General features: G+C 42.7%; 2 protein-coding genes across 2 annotated transcripts; one reads left to right on the top strand and one right to left on the bottom strand.

The window, feature by feature from the left end:
- Positions 1-4,439: 4,439 nt before the first annotated feature.
- Positions 4,440-10,142, bottom strand: LOC137256334 (uncharacterized). Its single transcript, XM_067794110.1, has 5 exons — positions 10,028-10,142; positions 8,533-8,703; positions 6,995-7,115; positions 6,166-6,686; positions 4,440-5,716 (listed from the first exon to the last, which is right to left on the bottom strand). Exons 1-5 carry the CDS (start codon positions 10,140-10,142, stop codon positions 4,533-4,535), a joined length of 2,112 nt encoding a protein of 703 aa, XP_067650211.1. The 3' UTR covers positions 4,440-4,532.
- Positions 10,143-15,839: 5,697 nt separating this feature from the next.
- Positions 15,840-21,952, top strand: LOC137256513 (uncharacterized). Its single transcript, XM_067794355.1, has 4 exons — positions 15,840-15,921; positions 18,494-18,652; positions 19,591-19,702; positions 20,836-21,952. Exons 1-4 carry the CDS (start codon positions 15,840-15,842, stop codon positions 21,950-21,952), a joined length of 1,470 nt encoding a protein of 489 aa, XP_067650456.1.
- The last annotated feature ends 1,517 nt before the right edge of the window (positions 21,953-23,469 follow it).

Genomic DNA, 23,469 nt, shown 5'->3' with positions numbered 1-23,469 from the left:
TTGACTCTTTCCGCTAATCGAATGATGTCATTAAAGTCCTTGGTGTGTTAGTAGCATATGCTGTTGCGTGTAAGAAATAATTCAGCTAAAATTGCGGTATACAAATAGCCCACCTTGAACCAGACAAGCCAGTGACTAACATAATCAGCGTCGATCCAGGGATACGATGGTATATGTCAACCAATTACAGGCCTGACAACCAATCCACTATAATTTGTCCATATATATATACTTTTATATTTTCTTGCAGTCCTCGTAGTTTTACGCCGCTTGTAGCAATATTCCAGCAGTATCACAACTGGGGACTCTGGATATGGGCTTCACACATTGTACCCATGTGGGGAATTGAACTCGCTTCCTCGGCGTGACGAGTGAACGCTTAAACCACAAGGCTACCCCACCGGTCCTCATGGTATATGAGCAATGAGCAAACTTTTTCACATGGCAGAACGTCTCCTCGTCTTCAGCCTCGTGCGAGCTCTAAGAATACAGTGATACCCACGCTTTTGCTAAATATAATCTCACAGTTAATTTATATCTCAACAGAATTTATCACTTGTGCGCAGCTGGCCGGAAGTAATATCGCAATGAATGACGTCATCAACATCAAAGTGATTGACGGATTATGTAGGACCAATGACACCGTGTCATTCTGACCTCCCCAAAGGAGTTGATTAGGCTGAAAACAATCCATCGTAGATGTCTCATTTTTCACAAGGAAAAACTCATTGACTTTCTTTTAAGCATATGAAAGCGATGAATGAAAAACAAAGCTCTCGTTTGGACTGTAACAAGGAAATATAACGTGATCTATAAAAGGGATACAAGGAGATATTACAAGGCATATTGTGTTAAATACTTGGTTGACTTATGAGATGATCCCTGTAGCGCAAGACGCATTTCAGGTTCATGTCTAATGGCAAAGACTGGGTTTTTTCTCTCGTCATTATGCCGATGTCTGCAGGATGTAACACAATACTACACCGTCTGAAATGAGGCGGGAGAAACAGCGTCTGGACTTGGCTCATCTGCATTCTGTACATTGGTAATTTTGAAGTTCGCAGGGAATTGTGAGAGCGTCTTCCATTGATGGTCGAAATCGACACGTCATAATAAGCGCCTATAATACGAGCAGCCCAAAGAGTCAAGAGGTGAATGACATACACCAAAATCGCAATGAAAAGTATATAGGGGAGACAGTGGCGTAGCTACCATCATGAAAAAGGCCCTGACTTACCCGTGATTGTTGTTAAAAAGCGCTGAATACTATCTAAATATGAAGCTTTGCACCCTATCGTGCTTACATGAAAACATTATAGCTTGCTACACGTCAGGGAGATCGATCCCCGTGTAACTCACGCTGGTCGAATGAAACGGAATACATCGGGGGATAGACTTGAGGGTCACCGGGTCTGACAGTGTGATTACACCCATCACTGGCTTGTTTGGTCCATGGTCCAGATCGTAGATCTGGGACGTTGTTGAGTGCAGCGTTGGAAAAGCAATACACTTGATGTATGCTTGATATACATTTTTCGTACAAAAGGGCAAATAGAGACGAAAATGAAATCTCAGGTTGTTTCACAACAGCGCGTATATGTAGACGATCACAGTGGCGTCAAATATCGGATATTACCGGAACCTTCCTTCACTGTCAGGGAAGACGGGTGAGCGGTTGGCTCGTCACACTGGGTTCGATTCCCACATGAGTACACTGTGATGCCAATTCCTGGTGTATATTGCTGGAGTATTGCCAAAGGCGGCGTAAAACTATACCCACTCACTCATCACCTTCAACCCATCTCTTTATACGTCAACCGCACCCTAAACTATCAGCGTTCATCTCTCAATTCCAATGTCAAATTTTCAATTTCAAATCCTTCTGTCTGTAAAGAAACTAGTGGCTTTCATAAATCTCTTTCTGTATACGTCTTAATCTGTATCTTCACTGTCAAACCCTTCTTTTCTCTTTTAGCAAACCTGTCTCCTTCAATCGGTCTTTTCGTCTGTATGCCCGAACCTCCTTCTTTAAACCTTTCCTTTGTCAACACGTTAACCTTGAACATGCTTTATTACACATTTTACATTTCACGATAGGCAAACGTTGTCCTCCCACTGTCAATTAAGCCACATCTCTCTATAGTCACATCTCTGTCGGGTGGTCAGGTTCGCTCAATCTCTTGATCATAGCGTCGTCTAGTCGTAAACTCGATAGTTTACAAACCGCCGCGGCCTAAAACTAAACTCGCTCACTCTATATTATTATTTTTTATCATTATTAATGGATATTTATTTAGCGCACATATCCACGCATGTTCAAGGCGCTGGTATTTTTCCTTCGTGCATTGTATGTCAATCTCAACGGCACGTCATATTATCTGTCTGAACTCCCTGGAGATGATACAACTCTTGCAGCCACATGGCGCACCGATCGAGTTATTGCGGCTCTCTCATCATTACGAGGTACCTTTCACAGCCAGGAGGACTCATAGTCACAGTTCTGTGTCCAGGTTTACTGCACGTTGCTGTATCCACAACTACGTGTTTGCACGTATTCATGTGGGCACCTTCTGGTCATATACTAAAGGATTCGTGGTTTCTTTTAAGTCCACAGGGTTGTGTACCATAGACTAGGGTTGTGACAACATGGATAGAGTCTGCACACAAAGTTGACTCCAAGGTTTTAACACCCTGTCACAGGTGGGTTCGATCCCGGCTCCTCCAAGCTCACAGGATCACTACCCTGACACCTTCGCCAGCTCACCTAAAGCCTCCTCCTCCCCAATTTTACCTACTCTTACCCTTCATCTACTTGAACCCCCTCCGCCTCCCCAACCTTCACATCCCCCAGCCCCTATACATGTTTTACAACACAGCTGATACAAGACTCCCCTCCTCGACACGTGACTCACACAATACCACCGACCTCCTTCACACACAACCATAAACCACGTGCACCGCTCGCCCAGCTCGCAACAACACGAGACTTCAACCTGAACACACTGAGCATTGACTGACTACAAGAATAGATTTATCTGGTATTTCTTTGATCAGGTGATAGCGTGTTTGCCTAACTGTACACATTCCAAGTGCCATTGATTCCAGCAGCACTGTGAGGAGAGAGGCAAACACTAGGTACTGTGATGCTAATCCTAGCATCTCCGCGTCTATATTGGTACGAGAACTATAATTGTACTCTAGACAAACAACAGTAACTTGCTGCTTACCGTTACCGTACGTAAAGAAAAACACCCGAAGGTATTTTTAACATTGTTGATGTTTTCTTTCCCTTCCAAATGTACAGAAAATCACTTTTCGTTTGAAAGCCAAAATATATTCACATTCATCTCAAGGAATATTGACTAGAAATAGACCCGTGAAGGTCCCGGGTTAGAATAGGCCTTCAGCAACCCATGTTTGCCATAAAAGGCGACTCAGCTTGTCGTAAGAGGCGACTAACGGGATCGGGTGGTCAGGCTCGCTGACTTGGTTGACACATGTCATCGGTTCCCAATTGCGCAGATCGATGCTCATGTTGTTGATCACTGGATTGTCTGGTCCAGACTCGATTATTTACAGACCGCCGCCATATAGCTGTAATATTGCTGAGTGCGGCGTAAAACTAAACTCACTCACTCATTGACTAGAAATAGGTGAAACGTCTTAACTTACCATTTTCCTCAATTTACCGAATGAAGTAGTATCTAGATTTGCTCAAGGCTAATATCTCGTTATAATAATGAGTGAGGGAGTTTAGATTTACGCCGCTTTCAGCAATATTCGGGCAATATGGCGGCGGGGGACAACAGAAATCATTATGAATATGTCATCGTAGTTACTGTTGATGTTGAGCCGGGAATTCACGGACACTTGCACCAGTACAGCGGATGTAACTGTATCCCCATTGCACGTCATTGTAAGTCAGCCATAACACGTTTAGATACATTCCGGTTCATTACGTCTTCCTGCGATAAAGAGCTCCCTCTTATGTGGAACCTCCATTTTACGACTACTGACATGTCACGTGTGTCACTGCTCTGTAAATTATAACCACGTTTACTTTAGTTTTTGCGATTTACATTAGATCTTAAGTAAGACGCTGGAAAAAAAGCTGTGCCAAGTTGTGCTCTTCCAGAGCACAATTCCATCTAAGCCAACAGACGCAAACAGATTACTATGTACTGACCAGTGGTTGAAGAAATAAGTATCATTATCAGGACCAAAGAGGAATATAGGAATCGAAACCACGATCCGGCACATTCAAGGGAGGCAACTCTGTACAGCGAGTAACATTTCATTTTTCGTCTGCCCATTCCATTCTGGCAAAAAGCAGCCTTATAGCGTTCCCAAAGTCTATGATTATTCAAAAGTATAAAAAATGCATTAAAATATCAACAGTGATTTCAAGGACAATATCAATTCACAAAGTACAAAAGACACGATTTTAAAAACATTTAATATTGTACAATATTCATTATTACATGATTATCAAATCTTAATGAAATAGCCTTCATTATCTGCCTGTGGTTGTGTTATATATTTATCGACTGCTTGCATCGGCTGTCATACATTTTAGATGAATGTGGATTGGTTGAATTTTGCTTCCCCACGATCTCAGTTGGACAACTCCGTATGAGTAGGACCTGGTGGTAGACAGTGCTAGGAGCTTCGGCAGGCAACACTCTGGGGAGAGCTTGTCGAGACATCGACCTTTGCTGCGGACGCATGGACTCAGACATATGCTTTTGGGTGGACAGTTTTGGTGTAGATGACTTGCCTAATATGGGAAGTGAGGGCATGATCTTCTTATCTTTGATGACAAGTGATCGGGTATCAGGTGGTGGGTGGACTGTTCCATTATTGTGGTTGGGGTGGTAAAGTTGGCACGGTACCGGCGGTAAATATGATGGGTAATTTTGCAAATTCGTGACCGGAAGTACAGTCTCCCTTTCACAGCTCTTAGATTGGCCGATATTCCCTGTTTTACAAGTCTCGTGGTGAGCGGCATCGCAGGAGACTGATCTGGTCTGAACACAACTCGAGGTTCTCTTCAGCTTTGGACTCCTGTATGCAGTAACGGGGGATATACACCGATTGGAACAGTACGAATAATGGTCACTATGGAAACGATAGTCTTGACACCAGTGATTACTGGAATTTGTTGTGGGGTCGTATAAAGACTCTGTCGTCACAACATCCGGTGTCGGACTAAATCTGCACGCAGATGACGTAGTGAAGAATTCAGCCTTAGCCGTCCCATCCGATGTATGCCCAGAAACCTTCGTAGGAGAAGTGAACGGACCTCCTTGGGAAGTAACATTATCATGGAACGCAGAGTCTTCTGCTAACTGTCCCTTTGATGCTTTTCGTGATGCCGCTACTTGTGCTTGAAATGTCCTGTTACCCCTACATTCGCCATGAAATGTGTCCGTAGATATTTTGTGTATGCTTGGTACACCAGGTCTTTGATCAGTAAGGGCATTTGATTCAAATCTGGTCCTTTCATTACGAGCTACAGCTTCTTTGCCTCGGTCTAGGGTTACTGAAGTCACCCGGAAGGAGTCTGAAGGCCGGTCTCCTGAAGACTCGGGTGACTGGAGTGTGATGTCTGGGGTGACAACTGTACTGCCGGTGAAGTGGGGTAGGTGGGAATGAGTGTCGGTAAGGAAGGTTATGCTTGCTGTTGGTGACATCTCTTCGTCCTGTAAACCCTGGTCTGAAACGAGGAATACTCAGATTGTAGGGATGACTACTTTCTGGTTTTGATAAACATTGGAACAGTAACTGATCAACATTATGGACACACTTTGTGAAACCTACAAAAGCAGTGCGGACTAAAGGTAATAAAATCGGCAAAGGTCTGACAACGACAGCAATATAAGCAATGTAAGTTAGCTACATACTGGCGACTTTTTCCACACTGACAAGATGCCTCTGCTATATGCTGAGTGCATCATGCCCCTCTGAAGACTGATGTGCATGTGAATCTCTACAAATTAATGATAATGCCAGTTGCAGACTGCCTCATCATAAACACATGCACAGGCAAGTCAGCTGTTCACATATGAGTTCCTGTGAACACATGGTTCAGACCGACGGCATATCATCGCATCCTAGCTCACCACTATTCTGTGTGTTAAGAAGGTACAACTCATCAGCTCTTACTTGAATTCCAAGACAGTATGGAGGCAATTTTGTCTACGGTCCTCTTTTCCTGGGTAGTGGTCTTTCTCCTGTGACCCAAGGGGTTACCGTGGAGTGTGGACTGCCCTGGTCTAGGGAGACTCAGATTCACCTTGGGGCAGTGCTTCCTTGGGGCGGAGCAGTTCCTGCTGTTCACGGGACTGTCAAGGCTCATCGTCCTTGGCACATGTCGCCCATTCTTGGAGGATCGTTGTAACTGCTTCTCCTTTTCCCGACAGATGTTGATAAAGGCTTTGATGCTGTGATTCTGGTGGGAGATATCAACAGAGGAGCTCTCTATCATGTCGTGGTGCAGCTGGTACCGAATCATCTTCATCTTCAGGACGGCGTTGTTGTCCAATAAGCGTCTGTATTCCCGTCGCCATCTTGCAACGTCTTTGACTGCTATCTCTCGGAGACTTCTTGCTTTGCAGACACATTGCAGAAGATCGCTTTCGGCTGAGGCAATTTCTTCAAACTCTTGTCGAGCGTTTTCTATTTCTCTGAAAATATAAAATAATTAAATTATGGCAGCCTATTCAGACCCGGACCCGCCGAGTGGACACGTGCATATGGAAATGGAGATGTGTTCAGACCCGGATCATAAGTGAGGACACATGCATAGAAAACATGAGACCTACTGAGGCCGGAATCCATTCGAGGACACTAAAGGGTTTGGGGACTTATTGTGGTCCTGAACCCACAGAGGATGCATGCGGAACTGGGGCCTGGTATCCATCAGCAACTGCCTACAATATCGATGTATACGGACTTTATGGACAAAGAGAGTTCGTGTGCATTGGTTACTCACTGTCTGCTGGCGAGAAGCTCCTTCTCTACCAAGTCGATGGCCATCCGAGCCTTGCCGTACACCTCGCAGAGGCGCCACATCAAGGACCGTGCCTCCTCGCTCAGTCGACCCCCGAAATTCTCTGTCAAGTAAGGGGGTGGCAGATTCAGCCATTGCAGACAAATAAATTTTGCTTGTACATCTACGACTTTCACCTAAAATGTGACACTGGCCTTTTAACATTCAGGAGGTTCTTTCTGGGGCTGATAGTAATCATTAAGAATGACGTCAGACGCAGTAACAGGGATTGGTGATCATGGTATACGATTTTCCAGCCCCATCTTTCACCTTTGATAACACAAGTAGATACTAGTGCCCACAAAATATACATTATAATGCAACTATTAAACTAGTACATTCCACCCTCACATTGAATGTCACATTGAAGGTCTCTGAACGTCTCTCATCGTCTGCACAAACCAATTTTGAGCTTCAAAGGCGCTTCTGACTGACCGGTTTGAAGCAAATATCCCGTTCAGTCTATAACAGAGGATTTTATATGTGTTGTGTCAGTCGTTAGCTCCATAAGCATTATGCAAACTGCTAAATGGACGCTTAGTCTCTGAATATATAATTTTGATTGCAACAAATGAAACCATTTATATTGGAAAGGAGCCGAAGGGAGAACAGAGATACTGAACCTGAGGAAATCTAGTCTTGCTTCATTTAGGGCTTTAGCACTGAAGAGGGAAAGTAATGAGGTTCAGGGACTGTGAGACAGAGTAGCAAAACTGCTGCAGTCAGCACATGCAAGATACGCAGCGATCCGTGGTGGTTCAACGTCTCCAAACGTGGAGATCTATGGGCAGGAACACTGGCAGGTGCCTACATCCCGTAATGTACTTGTTGGAAATACGGTAACCAAGAGCAACCAACTTTCCGATTCGGTGGTCTCCTTCTCATCTACCTGTCCAGTAGGACCTTGACGTTCATGGCCAGATTTAGTTAGCCATGCATGTCGTATGAGGAGACTGATGGGAATGGAATCTTGCAGTACTGAGTGACCGAGTATAGCTTTCCATCGCTCTGGGCGGTATTTCAGCAACATCACCAAGGACAATACGGGCTTGTGCCCATAATGTACACGTTGTGTATAATAAAACTAGATTTCCCCTACCCGAACCTCCAATACACGTATCCTCTTCTGGAAGACTAGCTTCTGATGGGAGCTTGCAGATGAGTATGTTTAGCTTTAGGTCGCAGTTAGCAACCTTCCAGTAATGTCACGGCGTGGTGCACCGAAAATTTAAATACTTCACACACTGAACCCATGTGGGGAATCGAACTCGAACCTTGTTCATGACAAGCGTTCCACTAGACTACCTCCCCTAATGATGATGACTGGTGGTCATTATCCTTATGATCATGACAGCACATTCCTTATTCTAATAAAACTTCTATATTATTATCAATGATTTTAACGAAATTTTAGTAACATTTTTTCATTATTTCGATTATAACTTCGCCATGGTCACGTGACAAACTATTCTCTGTGTTACCTTCAAAGCCGACGACCTTTATGGTAGCTGTGTCTATCATCCTGTTGAGAGTGTGTTTGAGGGACACAGAATTCTCTAGGGGTGGGGTGCCATCTCTCGTCAGCTCGCCCCAGGGGGTCATCGCAGAGTCGCTGGGGGTGAGAGATAGTGGTATGGATCCCCGGTCTGAGCCTGTGGATAGAGAGTAACTCTGTATAACTTTGCATATCTTGGTGGGAGCGTTGCATCAAGATGTAATGATTTTGAACAATTACGTCACTACTACTACTAGTACTGCTGCTGCTACTACCATCATCACCTCCACCACCACAACTATCGTCCACTTGGCTCAAACACAGACCGACGCACTGGCATTTATCTAGGAAACTAATGAACGTAATGAAATGCTGATCATAATCAAAACACTATACCAACTCCCTGAGCTTTTCCGCAGAATTTTTGTACTAAAAATATAAAAAAAAGGTTGTTTAACCATCTATCATGAAAATATTGAGACAGTTCGATGTTACTACCACTACTACTGCTGCTACTGCTACTACTACTGCTGCTGCTATTACCACTACTACTGCTACTACTACTACCACTACTACTGCTACTACTACTGCTACTGCTGCTACTACCACTACTACTACTGCTACTACTACTACTCCTACTCCTACTACTGTTACTGCTGCTACTACGACTGCTACTGTTACTGTTGCTGCTACTACTTCTGCTACTACTACTGTTACTGCTACTACTACTAGTACTACTACTATTACTACTGCTGCTGCTACTACTGCTAAACTACTAAACTAAAAAAACAAACTCAGAACAAGAGGACTTGCACTGAGAATTTGAGACGACACTTCTACTAACTCGCATATCCAGTTTACGTTACGTTTACGTTCATCAGCTCCGTCTGGTTAATACAGTTGTGATACAGATCGTTTACCTCCGGACACGTGAAATATACACGTCACCGGGGTCGCCTTCGGTGGCGTGATATCTACATGATATCAACGTGTCTGCCGTATAATCTTACCTCAGTAGATAAACAGATGTACTCAAATACGTGACTAAGAAATGTGGAATGAACGCTAGATATGCATGCATGCCTGTTTGATGAAATAGAAGTATGCATACCTGTTATCAATAACACAAGCAATGGATAAGGTAAGTGGGAAATCCAGGAAATGAATGATAGTAAGCGAGCAACCATGGATGAATGGATAATTCGGCGAGTAAGTGCGCGAGTGCATGAGTGCGTGAGTGAGTGAGTGAGTGAGTGTGTGAGTGAGTGCGTGAGTTGTGCCTGAATGTGGTTATGTCACACGGGTCGCTTTATCACACAATCTGATGATCACACCCATGATTTCGGGTCACCTTTTAAACCTAATTCCGAGCAAGCCACCATCTTGTCCCGCTGACACTCGACAGTATATAGAATATGACGCAGGGATCTACTTCCAACTGTGATGATGCTGCTGATATCATACATCAATGCATCATTTACCTTCGCATGAGTCTTGCTCCCCCGCGAGGGCATGTCCCTCTTCGTCTTCTTCGTCTCCCTCCCCCTCCTCGATAGGCGTCAGGGGGCGGCAGTCCCGGATTGTGCGATACTTCATCTGGTGAGAAAATAACAAAAAAACTGTCACGTGCTGACCCCACAAATAAAGTGCTCAGACTTGCATGACCTGAATAGATTGATAGTTTGATAGATAAATAGTTAAGTAGATAAATAGACAGTCGGCTGGGTGGGTGGGTGGGTAGGTAGGTAGGACGGTAGGTAGGAAGGTAGATAGATAGTCAGGTTGATAGACAGATACCTAGACAGATTGACAGATAGTCAGGTTGATAGACATACCTAGACAGATTGACAGACAGACAGACAGATTGATAGATAGATAGATAGATAGATAGATAGATAGATAGATAGATAGATTGTTGATCACTGGATTGTGTTCCCGACTTTAGTATTTACAGACTTTCGCCATACAGCTGGAATATTTCTGAGTGCGGCATTAAACAAACAAACAAACAACGTTTTGATAATATCACCTAGCCACAACTCAAGCCACAGAGCTTGCCCATGCAGTAACTGATGACTACATGTTTCAAGAATATTCCCTACCTATAAACACAACTGACTACAATTTTATTGATACATTTTTGAAACGCTTCCAATCTAGGGAGCGTGTATCTAGTGCACTTATCTTGCAAAATCGGACAAGTGCAGCGATAGCATCCTTCCAGCGCAAACCAATGTCAGTTCACCAAACATAGGAGAGTTGTAAACCAGACATTTCCGTTATAGCACTCCAGACAGATGTGTGTGTGACACCTGTTTACGAGTTTCATTGATATCAGCTACTGTCCGTTAGACTCAAAAGCGGACCGAAAGTTGCAATCTAACTCGAAAACTAATAAACATATATTAGGCAATGAAGCGCTGATCATAATCAAAACATTAGACCAACTCGAGATCTGTGAGGTTTTTGCAAACTTTATAAGACCCAAAATCCAAAACGTTGTGAAACAAACTATCATTAAAATATTTACACGGCTCATTATTTGTTACGAGGGAGTGAATGCAGAGAAAGGGACAGCCAGGTGTGCGAGAAAGGATGGAGACGGCACAGCATAGGTGAATAAATTAATCAGCTTGTGCACGTGCTTTCAACCACCTGGTTGTCCCATTTTTGCACTCCTTCCTCGTAACCAATAGTGAACTGCGTCGACACGATAAACAACTTGTTATGGTGGACAGAAATCCAGTTTTCAAAGTGATGTTAACGACAGTGAGATACACCCTTACATCACTATATGTCAAACTAGGTCTTGCAACTTACAAGTGCCGGTTAACACTCTCCACGGACTATACGGCAGTGTTTCGCCGTATATTTTGTACCGACTCGCAAATTGTTTTTACGCACATATCCGTGCGAAAACCTAACACATTAGAGATATTAGAATACCGTATTACCCCTAAAAGTAATTGAGAACTAGCTGCTCCCGTCTAACACTTCAGTTACTCCCGAGATGCGTGCACCCACATTATTGTGTACGGTAACATAGGACACGTTGCTTGATTATTAATGGAGAACTAGTCTTATAATCAAATGTAGAGCACTGCAGAAACTTTGATGCAGTTTGTTTGACGCCATGTCTGGCTTGTACGATGTGAGGGAAATGTAATATTGGTATATTGGTTATTTATGTCCCCTAATTTTCGTTAATACTTTAAAAATAGGTTTGGTTACCACTTGTTACGCATTTTCCACAAAGAAAGCTCTAGCTCTAAAAACAATAATTCAAAACAAGTGAATATTTTTTTTTATATCGGGCTTATATTTGTTCATAATTATGAGGTCGTGTTCATCATTTTAATTATACAGTGAACTGCTCCTTTCTGCTTTACAGTGAAAAGCTCCTTTCAGCTTTATAGTGAACTGCTCCTTTCAGCTTTACAGTGAACAGCTCCTTTTGCGCACATTTTTTCAACGAATAGCTTCTCTTTTAGAGGAAATTTTACAATGAATAGCTTCTCTTGTACAGGGAAATTAACAATGAATAGCTCCTTTGCTTCAGAATTACCAAGAAAATCGTATGCAGTGTAACGTTTCATGTTTTTTTTTTCACATGGATTTACTTGTGGAAACAAAATTTATATCCCGTGTTTCCAGAAGATAAACGTGGTGAAACAACTGATCATATTCCATGCACACAAAATAAGAGGAGCTACTAAAAGCATATTAGTCGTTAAACATGCAAATAGTATCCAACAAACAAAACTTCTTCTTCTAGTTTAGGTTTGGCAATTGATTATCCTGTGTTTGTGAAATTAAGATACTGAATATTACACCCCAAAGAATGAAAGTTACATGTACAATGTCATTATATTGTGTAACATGTCTTTGAATGTAAGAAATGTTACATGCGTCCATTACTACATTTCTTGTGTAAACAAGTTTCAAATGATTATCAAAGATTCATATTGTTTGCCTACATCTTCTTATGAAATGATATTAAACACTGATGAATGTCCATAGGGTAGGGCTGGTACGGGTCAAATATTTTACCCACTCCCTTTATAACCTACCCTACCAGGATACCCCTTATGTTAATTCCTGATATCAAGTTTGTAAGAAATCGAAATATGTTCTTCAGCTCGCAGGCTGAAATTTCGAGTTTTTCAATATCTCATGTTCAAAAACCTGAGTGACTGCATATTATGATTAAATCTTCTGAAACGATATAATCTTTTAATCATGAAAGATTAACATATTAAATTGCAGTTAGTCACATGATCAAAAAGGGTCCAGTATTGAGGCGGGTACCCGGTTCCAACTCATTTTCGGTTGCGGACTTTTGTTGATGCAGGGATCGACCCATAGACTACTATGTTCATCAACTGTTGTGTATAACATTTTATTTTGATATTTTGCAAACATTTTTGCAAACTGAAATAACACAAAGAGAATGAACAGTAATCCAGTTATGATCCGGTGTGTTGTTTGACAGGAAATCCAGAAGTTACTCGCAAAAGTTAAACTTTTAACTACACCTTAACCCCTTTGCAGAAAGCAATAAACATGTCCATCCAAAAGGTATGAGCAGGGCGAACTGGGAATCGAACCCACAGATGGGAGGTTTGTGACAAGAATAGTGACGTTACGTGCGCAAGTAAGCAGTGCGTTCTACACACACTAACTTATCAAAGTCGTGATAAAATGAGTGAATGAGTTCAGTTTTACGACGGATTTACCAATATTCCAGCAACATCACAGCGGGAGACACCAGAAATGGGTTTCACACATTGCACCCATGTAGGAAATGAACCCGGGTCTTCGCCGTGACGAGCGAACGCTTTAACCACTAAGCTACCCCACAGTCCCAGTGATAAAAGCTAGCGATTATACCTTCACTGTGTCCACACCTTACGTCAGTCATAAACACATTACGTGGTACATCATGTGTACACATTACCTTAATCTCGGCATAGTCAGCAGAGCGGCGAATCTCTACTTATGTGTCTCGTCTGCTCTATTATGACGTCACGATTATATGCATAGTCGGTGACGTCATTGCTTTATGATAGAAACGCCAATTGTTATTTGCAAAGGCTCTTTATAAGAAATAAATTTACTTCCTTCACTCACGGAAAGTTTTTTGTGACAGTTAATTACCAACTTCCTCACGGAGAGAGATTATTTGAGAACAGAATGTGTTTCCGTTTTAGCGAGACAATGGTGTGACGTCATAATAACTTGAGACTGTCAATCAAAATGTCGGACGCGACACGGCTCCTGTGACAAGATGAGAGTTTACACAAGAAATATGTGATAGTCGACGAGGTAAGATGAAAACATGATTAAAGAATGTATTAATGTCCTTCACAAGTATTTCAGAGAGTTGAACGCCTCTGTAAGTGTAGTGGCTAGAGCGTCCGCCCGCAGTGTGGAAGGTCGCGGGCTTGATCCCTTACCAAAAGAGCTTAAAATATGGTACTTGTTGGCCCCTGCCTGGCGCTCGACATTAACAGGTACAGCACGGACTGGTCGGCAAGGAGTCAGTATAATGTGTCTGAGTGGGGTATTCATACTTTACTACGGCATGGTATCTCAGTGAGCTAGCACAATAAAACCAGCTTAAGTCTGGGCTAATACAAGCAACCACATATACGCGCACATGCACGTTGTCATGTTAGCGAAATACTCTTAAGTGCGAAGTTAAACCCCATTTTCCTCACTTTCAGGGAGGTATTTAATTATGAAGTACGTCACAGAGGAATACCAGTTTCCGTGTATCACATAGTGTTGTCATAATACACGACATTGTACATTGTTTTGATCAACTCAAAATACAAACCCTTCAAAAGCTGAAGGTAAAATACCATCAATATGTCTGTTATAAGTATTTCATTTAGTTAAGACATTTGACCAGTTATTATTTTTTCTCGACCAGTCACTGTGGGACAAATCTATCTGTCAAATAATAGATGACGAGAAGTGTAGGGGAATATCAAAAGCTTCTCAACGCTTGGAAGAAAGCAAATAAATTATATTTAATCCCCAAATTAATTCCTTTACAAGACTATGTTTGTCACTAACCTATCAAAACCCATGTGTTGTTATTATGTTTGGCTTCCTACCCCAAGAAAGCTGTACAAACATACCCACTACCTGTATATATGCTCCCGGATACTGTTCATCACTTGCTTGATGACAGTGTTAGAACCTACAACGAAACGTCGCTCTCATAACAACAAAGACGTTGTTCCCCCATATATTGTCATCCTTCCTTAAGACTATGTTGGCCTAGTGCATTACATATATATTGGGTTATTTGAAGGTTTTATTTTTTAAAAGTTCAGACTCTACACTGTGGGTATAAATGTGATTACTCAAGGATCTGAAATATGTGCCCGTCACTTTACTGTTAAGATATTTGTAAGCGATTCCGATTAACACACGTAGTTTTGTTTGTCCAGGTCAATATGCACGCGTAATACGAAACAATACTTCACCAGGACGGTGGGGGTGGTTAGGCTAGTGGTTTAAGCGCTCGCTCGTCACGTCGAAAACCAGGGTTGGATTCCCCACATGGGTACAGTCTGTGAAGCCCATTTCTGGAGCCCACCGATGTGATGTTGCAAGAATATTGATAAAAGCGACGTAAAATCAAATTCACTCACTCAATACCTCATCAGCGTTAGCCACCTTCCTTTTGTTAGTCTGCCCAGTAGTCCCTGAAGCACATTATTTCCCCTTCTGTCTAGCCTTGCTGCAGTCCTGACGTCCTAAACGAAGCATGTCTGGTTCTGAATCTCTTCTTTTCAGTTAAAAAGGACTTGTTTGTTTCTATCAGAATGACATGTTCACAGACTAAGCCTAAGTCCATCCCCGTGTAGGCACAGAACAAGACACAGGCCTACTTGGATCCGATAAAAATACGGTTGCTGTTCATGCTATCAACCATTGTCTGCACGACAGATATATCTAGAATATTACTGAAGCTGTTACCTTTTGGCCGCCGCTACACAGTACCAATCACCCAGACCAAGCGAGGTCGAACGTCATCTCTACCTCAGAGTACTGCAATTTTAAACAAATTATTGAATATCTAGTTATCATAGTATTCATTTTACTTTAATAAGCACTTATTTATCTCTTTTCATGTTTTCAGAAATTTCTTATTTTATGTTATTATTATTCATTTGTATTTTTCTCAATATCTGTGATGTATAACGAATTCATTTTAGGGTAATAAAGTATTGTCTGTCTGTTAAATTATATCTATTCAGACTCGGTTGTACATTTCAGATGTGGAATCACACCATCCCCCTGCTGCGTCGTCCCCTCACCCCAGTCCTGGAACAGCCGGAGGACTCCTCTCCCATAGCAGGTGCTCTTCCAGAGGGAACATCTAAAACAATACCTGCAAACAAAACATAAATAACCATCAGCACAAACAAACAGACATACAGCATACTTGACAATGTGCATCCCATAGGTCATATCATCTAGGAGTGGCGGTGGGGTGGCCTGGAATGTGCAACCATGGTAACGTTAATACTGTAAAAGATGAATACCTGCCCCGCCTATGAAAACCTTAGAAAGAAATATTTATCATCCTGCTAATATACCCATCCAAATGAAATAGTAACGACCACTATTAACAAACGAAAATACTACTGAATTACAGAGCCAGTCGCTTTATGCCTGCTTGGCATTTATACACAGACCACATGTTTTAAATGACCCGTGAAAGTCAGGGGTAGAAAAGGCCTTCAGCAACCAATTATGTACAGACCGCTACCATATAGTTGGAGTATTACTGAGTGTGGCGTAAAACTAAAACTCACTCACTTACTCTGGAAAGTGTAATCTGTAAATATTTGACAAATGTTTTGCTGCTCCGTCGTCAATATCATGCATATAAATGTACCATAGACCTGTTTCCTATAAAATACCGAAAATGATTGATTGATAATGCGAAATTATTGCAGTTACTGTTTCTAACAAGGGAATGTCAGATAGCTGAACACCCATGAATAAAGGGTTAAGTTCCCCATATAATTGTGCTCTACAATAACCACAAGTACTGCCTATGATCAGATAATAAAATATACTTCTCATCAAAAGTTTTAGACTCACTAGTGTGAATACAGCCACTTACTTCGGACAACTCTTCTAAACTAAAATTTGCAAGATATGCCATATTGTTTAAAGCGACTGCTTCCACATCAGCTGATGTATCGCAAAACAGATTCGTATTGTTGAAAAAGTTATTGTCATGAGTGCAGTAAATGATGAAAATCAGTGAAAGAATTCTTAACAAAACTTTAACCTCAACGCAGCTCTTCACATGCACCATATTTGCCTTTTCTAAACAATTTGTGCAGTTCAGCTGCATAGCGTTTGCAGTTGGCTCTCCCAAGTTAGTTTAGTTGAAAAAGCAATTGTACGATGTTAACACACACACACACACACACACGCACACACACACACACACACACACACACACACACACACACACACACACACACACACACACACACACACGCACACACAGAGTTAAAGTGATCCAAAGCTTTTGAAGAGACGCATATTTCAGAGCCCATGCTTCATATGTCTAAAGCAACGCGCCTGTGATATGCGGCAGAATATAATGATTTTACTAGGGCTTTCAACAGTGATGCTTTCTCACACTTCATGTCAACAGACTGAGTGAGTGAGTGAGTGAGTGAGTTTTACGCCGCACTCAGCGATATTCCAGATATATGGCGGCGGTCTGTAAATAATCGAGTCTCGACCAGACAATCTGGTGATCAACAACATGGGCATCGATCGGTGCAACGGAAAAACCGATGTCATGTGTCTACCAAGCCAGCGAGACTGATCATTCGATCCCGTTAGTCGCCTCTTACGACAAGCACAGTCACCTTTTGTGACAAGCATGGGTTACTGAGGGCCTATTCTACCTCGGATCTTCACGTGTCTCGACAGAATGAAGCACTGTATTCATGTGCATATATATGTAACATGAAGGAAACAGTTTCTTGAATGTGTGGAATGTCTGTTTAAAATGTGTTGTTTCTTTTCCATCAGTGCATTATAATCAGCAAACTTTGAAATTACTCACGTGTTCATCAGTGACTGATTACATATTGAACACTGAGCTGCATTAGTCCTTGCAGTGATAGCTCCGAACGGTAATTATAGACTATGGCAAATGTATCGCAACATCCTATATTTTTCAGTGTCAACGTTTCACCATTAGCCAAAGCAAAGACACTTATCCAAACCTCAATTTAATTTACTCCCTGAATGTATTTACCCTAAAAGAATAATAGCATGGCAAATCTAGACACATGAAGTTGATTCAGTTGGCGCGGAGTGAATGAATGAGTGAGTGAGTTTAGTTTTACGACGCACACAACAATATTCCAGCTGTAAATAATCGGTGGTCTGTAAATAATTGAGTCTGGACCAGTCAATCCAATGATCAACAACATGATCTGTGCAACTGGGAACCGATGGTATGTGTCAACCAAGTCAGCAAGCCTGACCACCCGATCCCGTTCGTCACCTCTCACGACAAGCATAGTCGTCTTTTATGGCAAGCATGGGTTGCTGAAGGCCCTTTCCACCCCAGACCTTCACGGGTCCAGTTGGTGCAGAAAGTAAAGGGCAAATTATTTATCGTACGACGTTAACGTTCTCTCTGCTATTCAGTATGGATGTGGGGTGGTGGGGTAGCTTAGTGACTACAGCGTTTGTTCGTCACGCCGAATACCCGGGTTCGATTCGCCACAGGGTTACAATGAGTGAAGCCCACTTCTGGTGATATTGCTGGAATATTGTTAAAGGCAGCGTATATACAAACTCTTTCACTCACTCAGTATCGATGTATGGAGATACTATTTCGTTTCTTCTTGGTTTGAGTATATATGCTTACATGCCTGTGCTTACAGACGGGACGTGCACTTTTGACCCCGGCTATCGCCTTTCATCCACTGACCCACAAGTCATCGAAGAGTTTGTGACGTCACCACATGTTGTTGATGAGGGAACCATCAAACCACTGGCTAATGACCTGTCAGAGCTGGAAGAACACATACCGGAAGTGGACAGTATGTAACTGACATCTCTTAATGAATATTACAGCAGCCCTGCATAACAGATGGCTCCCGTGAGAAACATGAATGGTCTTGCAATAAACGTTGGTCATATTAAACTGATATGTACCAGTATATCACAGCAGGATCATGTTTATATCATGTTCATATGCTGTTCATGGCATGTCTCGTATCATGTTCATATCATGTTCATGTCATGTTCAGATCGTGTTTATATAGTGTTTATATCATCTTTATACCATGTTTATATCGTGTTCATACTGCTTTCACATCATGTTCATATCGGGATCATACCAAGTTTATATCATGTTCATATCGTGCCCATGTCATGTTTATATCGTGTTCATATCACGTTCATATCGTGTTCATGTCATGTTTATATCGTGTTCAGAACATGCTCATACCAAGTTCATATCGTGCCCATATGTTCATATCTTGCTCATATCATGTTCGTATCGCGTTCATATGTTCATATCGTGTTCATATCATGCTCATATCGTGTTCACATCGTATTCACACCATGTTCATATCGTGTCCATATCGTGTTCATATCATGTTTATCTCATTCTGACGACTTATAGGAGATAGCGCTGCAGTAAATCTGATTATATAAAACAAACCCATATAAATTGAAAATGAGCCTTGGGGAGACCAGAGATTCAGAACCTGGGGAAATCTAGACTTCCTTTATTCAGGGCTTGAGCGTTGCAGAGCTGGGCAGCAGGGGAAATATTGTGGTTCAAGGGACTGTGGGTTAGACTGGTCAACCTAACTTCGAAAAAAACATCGTTTATGTGCTCAGTCATTACACCTGAAGACGTCATCGTACTTACTTCACGAACTTAACTTACCCCGCGGTTGTGTTTCAAGACTGTCGTTGTTCTGGTGTTGGAAATAGGGGGATATAAACAACTTTCAAACGTGCACTTCAGGTTGCCTGGATGACGGCGGCGGGACGTCCGTGTTGGACAGGACGTGTCACATGTACAACAAGACATGTCGGGCGATAGACAATCTAGAGAAGCAGCTCGTCGTCATCAAAAAGTGAGTCAGTTTGGTATATGGTCTGTGGTTTGGTGGACATTTAGAGGCCGTGTTCCAACAATCTCAACCACAGCTCATCATTACCTTAGAACACGTTCGCCATCACTAGCCTTTTCCGGAACCTACCGAGAGAGTTCGGCCTGTTCCGGAATAAGGCAAGCTGTCACCTCGTAGACGGTTACGTAAAGACACAAGTGATACATGACGCCCTTTCGCATTCGTAACTGCTCGTGTCATTCCGGCAAAGTCACGGAAAGAGACGAGTAGTTACGAATGGCTTTTGATTGACACGAGTGGTGACGAATGGGACACGAAGTTTATCGAAAGATGCGAGTAGTTTCGATTGCTCAACTCAATCATACATTCGTAACTACTCGTCTCTTTCCGTGCCCTACAAGAAGACGTACCTCTCTCGTACGCCATTTTTGCCAAGAATCGTGGCAAAAAAATCAAATCGCGCGTAGTAAAACGCATTTCAAAACATGAAAATGGCGGAACTGTTGAACATTGAAAGTTCGCTAAATTATACACTGCACAAATTAAACATGAACTTTGAGCTAAAGGATGAACAACTTTCAACACTGAAACATATTTGTAAAGGGAATGACCGTATTGCTGTTTTGACTACGGGATGTAGGATATTCTTAGAGCCATGTTTGGAAATTCAGAGTTATCTGTCCTTGATAATAGTACAAGACTGTTTTCATCTCTATGCCCGTTTGCGCTTAGACAGGACCTAGTCTTAAACATGGCCACGAGAAGGGTACGAGACGCCAACCTGCTTGCCGGAATGACACGAGTAGTTACGAATGCCCAATCACACAAAAGTCCCAGTTACCTTCTGAAATGCTAATATTCATCAGAGCGGCCGGTTCACCCTATGTTCATTAGCGGATGTTCTTTACATCATAAAAACCACAAAAATGACAAAAATACCATTCACGATTAATTTTGAATTTTTGTGTTAATATTGATGAAGTCATGCATAATATACGCTTTAGAGGACAGGCACGATTTTGTTTTTGCACTCTAGCATTTACGTTTGGTCTTTGCACTACCCTTGTTCGACATTCTCATAAAATAACAACAATGTCCAATGTCTGCATGATGTATCATTAAAACTCTTTCTCCAGAAAACTGAAGAAGGTATCAAACGAATACTCTGCCAACCACGAGCGAGCTACGTCAGCTATGAGCCGTCATCGCATGCTGAAAGGATTGCGCGAGGTAGCAGACGACAAAGTCACATTATGGCGAGATCAGTGCCGGAACTTCGAGCTGGGCTACTCTCAGGAGAGGCCCGAGTTTGAACAGATGAAGAACATCCACAACATCCTCAAAGCAAATATGGAGGAACTTGTAGAGAGGAACAAGTACCTAGTGTCCTTCGTGAAGCTGATGAAACTCAGAAGGTTGAAGCAGACGGAAGAGAGGAACCGTGCCCGAATGGAGGCGGGTCATTCTGGAACTGGGGAATGCGTGCTCCGACAGCAGTTTGAGGAGGTTCTCCGGCATCAGATGGACGTGAGGAACATGGGAATGTCCGCTCAGAGAAAGAGGCAGGATTATCAGGATCTGATAAAAAGGTTTGGGCGGAACATGCCACGTCCTCCGTTCGCTCCTCTCAACGTGTTTAAGCTGAATGCTTTAGCTCCATATCTGGGACGGACTAGTGTTCGGTATGGTAGCGGGCAGGTGTGCACACTCAAAGTTGATATCAACAAACAGTTGAACGATGATGAGACGTTCGGTCGAGCTACACCGGAAACAAAGGAGCATTGGGTTCTGGCAGGAAGGAATTGTCTACATGATCAGGAGAATGTCTTTGTGGGCGATTGTGTCCTAAGTCAAAACGGGATGTTTGGATATTCAAAACTTCCCTCGATTCGGCAAGTAGCGAAAAAAGGGCGGGATGAAGGTAGGTTTGAGGGCCGCGAGGGACACACGTCATGCAAGAGCACTGGAAAGCATATTGATACCGAGAAGAGACAAAATTCAAAGATCAAAAGGTCAAAGTGCAGGTCACCTTCAAACACAGCCACCCGTGGTCGTCATTTGAAATCAAAGCGACACTCGGGGAAAAAGTCGCAGTTCGGAGTTTCTCTCAACATCTGGGGGAATCAGGAAGAAGTTGTCGCCGACAGCATCACAGGAGGGGAACTCCTCACACATGACTCAACAGTGCGTCAGGCCGAGTCAAGTAAGGGTTCTCTCCCTTGTCGTGACAAATGTACTGGCAAACAAGGATAAGTCGGGCCGGCGCAGAGAACGCGAGTTTACGAGAAGAGCAGGTGAAAGAAAGGGAACAAATCCATTTAGTTTGTGAAAGGGAGAGCAGATGTAGGCAAGTGCACGTGCAGTGCATGACGATGAAATTGATTCCGCGTGTAGTTACACACACCTTGCTCCTGCCTCGTGCTTCACCCATCGAACTACTCTTAATCGCGGACAACCGTGGGCCCCTTCGCTCACAATGGCAAGCGCTAGTGGGCGTCACTTATACACGCTACTACGGGTCAATTGTCAGGTCGGTGCTCAACTTATCCTTGTTTGCCAGTAGCACCAAGACATTTCTTTTATGGAGAGTATATGTTGATATGTTTAGACATGGTTTGCGACGTTGTGAAATAGCAGAGAGTGTGTGAGTTTAAATTTACGCCGCTTTTAGCACTATTCCAGCAATGTCGCATGGGGGACTCGTGTAAGGGAAGCCCAGCGGTTAGTACATTATAGGTACTAGCTTATCTTGTGTTCCACTGCGGCATTGCTGAAATTGCGCTAAAATTATGTTCATGTAGTTATTATTGTTGAAATGGTTGGGAATCACATTTTATAGCACCTGGTGTTACAGCACGGCGCGTACCCTTAACAGGTTTTCTGTCCTAAGCTTAAACACTATTTTTGCTGAAAAAAGCTCTAAAATAAGGGGATCGTAAGTCACTAAGGTAACCTTAGATCAATGTTAAAGAATGGAAGTTAAGGTTAATCTTAGTACAGGTTGCTTCATGAAAGGAGCTCCAGCCAACTACCTACACATCTACCAAGAAACCTGGACACGCTGTGTGAACCGGTGTTCGTGCTACAAATCAGTAGTTTGTCTTTGTATAGCACCACACATAGAAATATTTCAGTAATGGGTTTGTAGATATTCGAACGTTGACCAGATAGTCCAGCGATTGACACTTGGAATACGATGACATGCACAACCAAGTCTGCGAGGCTGACCACCGGATACGATAACTCGTCTCTTATAACGCAAATTAGCTGCTGAAGACCGATTGGAACCCGGATCATCATCGGATCCAAGTTTTAGTATTTTTGCATGTCATGCAATGCATGGAACATCGATTCTTGTGCATGAAACAACATTCATTCATTATGTGATCCATATGGTAGGGACCCGTGAAGGTCTACCCGGGGTAGAATAGGCCTTCAGCAGTCCAATGTTTGCCATATAAGGCGACTATGCTTGTCCTAAGAGGTGACTAACGGGATCGGATGGTCAGGGTCGCTAACTTGGTTGACACATGTCATCGGTTCCCAATTGCGCAGATCGATGCTCATGTTGTTGATCACTGGATTGTCTGGTCGAGACTCGACTATTTACAGACCGCCGCCATATAGCTGGAATATGGCTGAGTGCGGCATAAAACTAAACTCACTCACTCACTCCATATGGTAGATTGATCACCACTCGAAGGGCGTGCCAGAAGCTGTGAGGATGGGGTCGAATCTCGGAGTATGTCTTTAGGTTTGTGGGTGTATCC

The sequence above is a fragment of the Haliotis asinina genome, chromosome 11, assembly GCF_037392515.1.
Source record: "Haliotis asinina isolate JCU_RB_2024 chromosome 11, JCU_Hal_asi_v2, whole genome shotgun sequence".
Classification (NCBI taxonomy): Eukaryota; Metazoa; Mollusca; class Gastropoda; order Lepetellida; family Haliotidae; genus Haliotis; species Haliotis asinina.
Note: the sequence above shows the minus strand (reverse complement) of the source record. Positions and strands in the feature narration are given on the sequence as shown.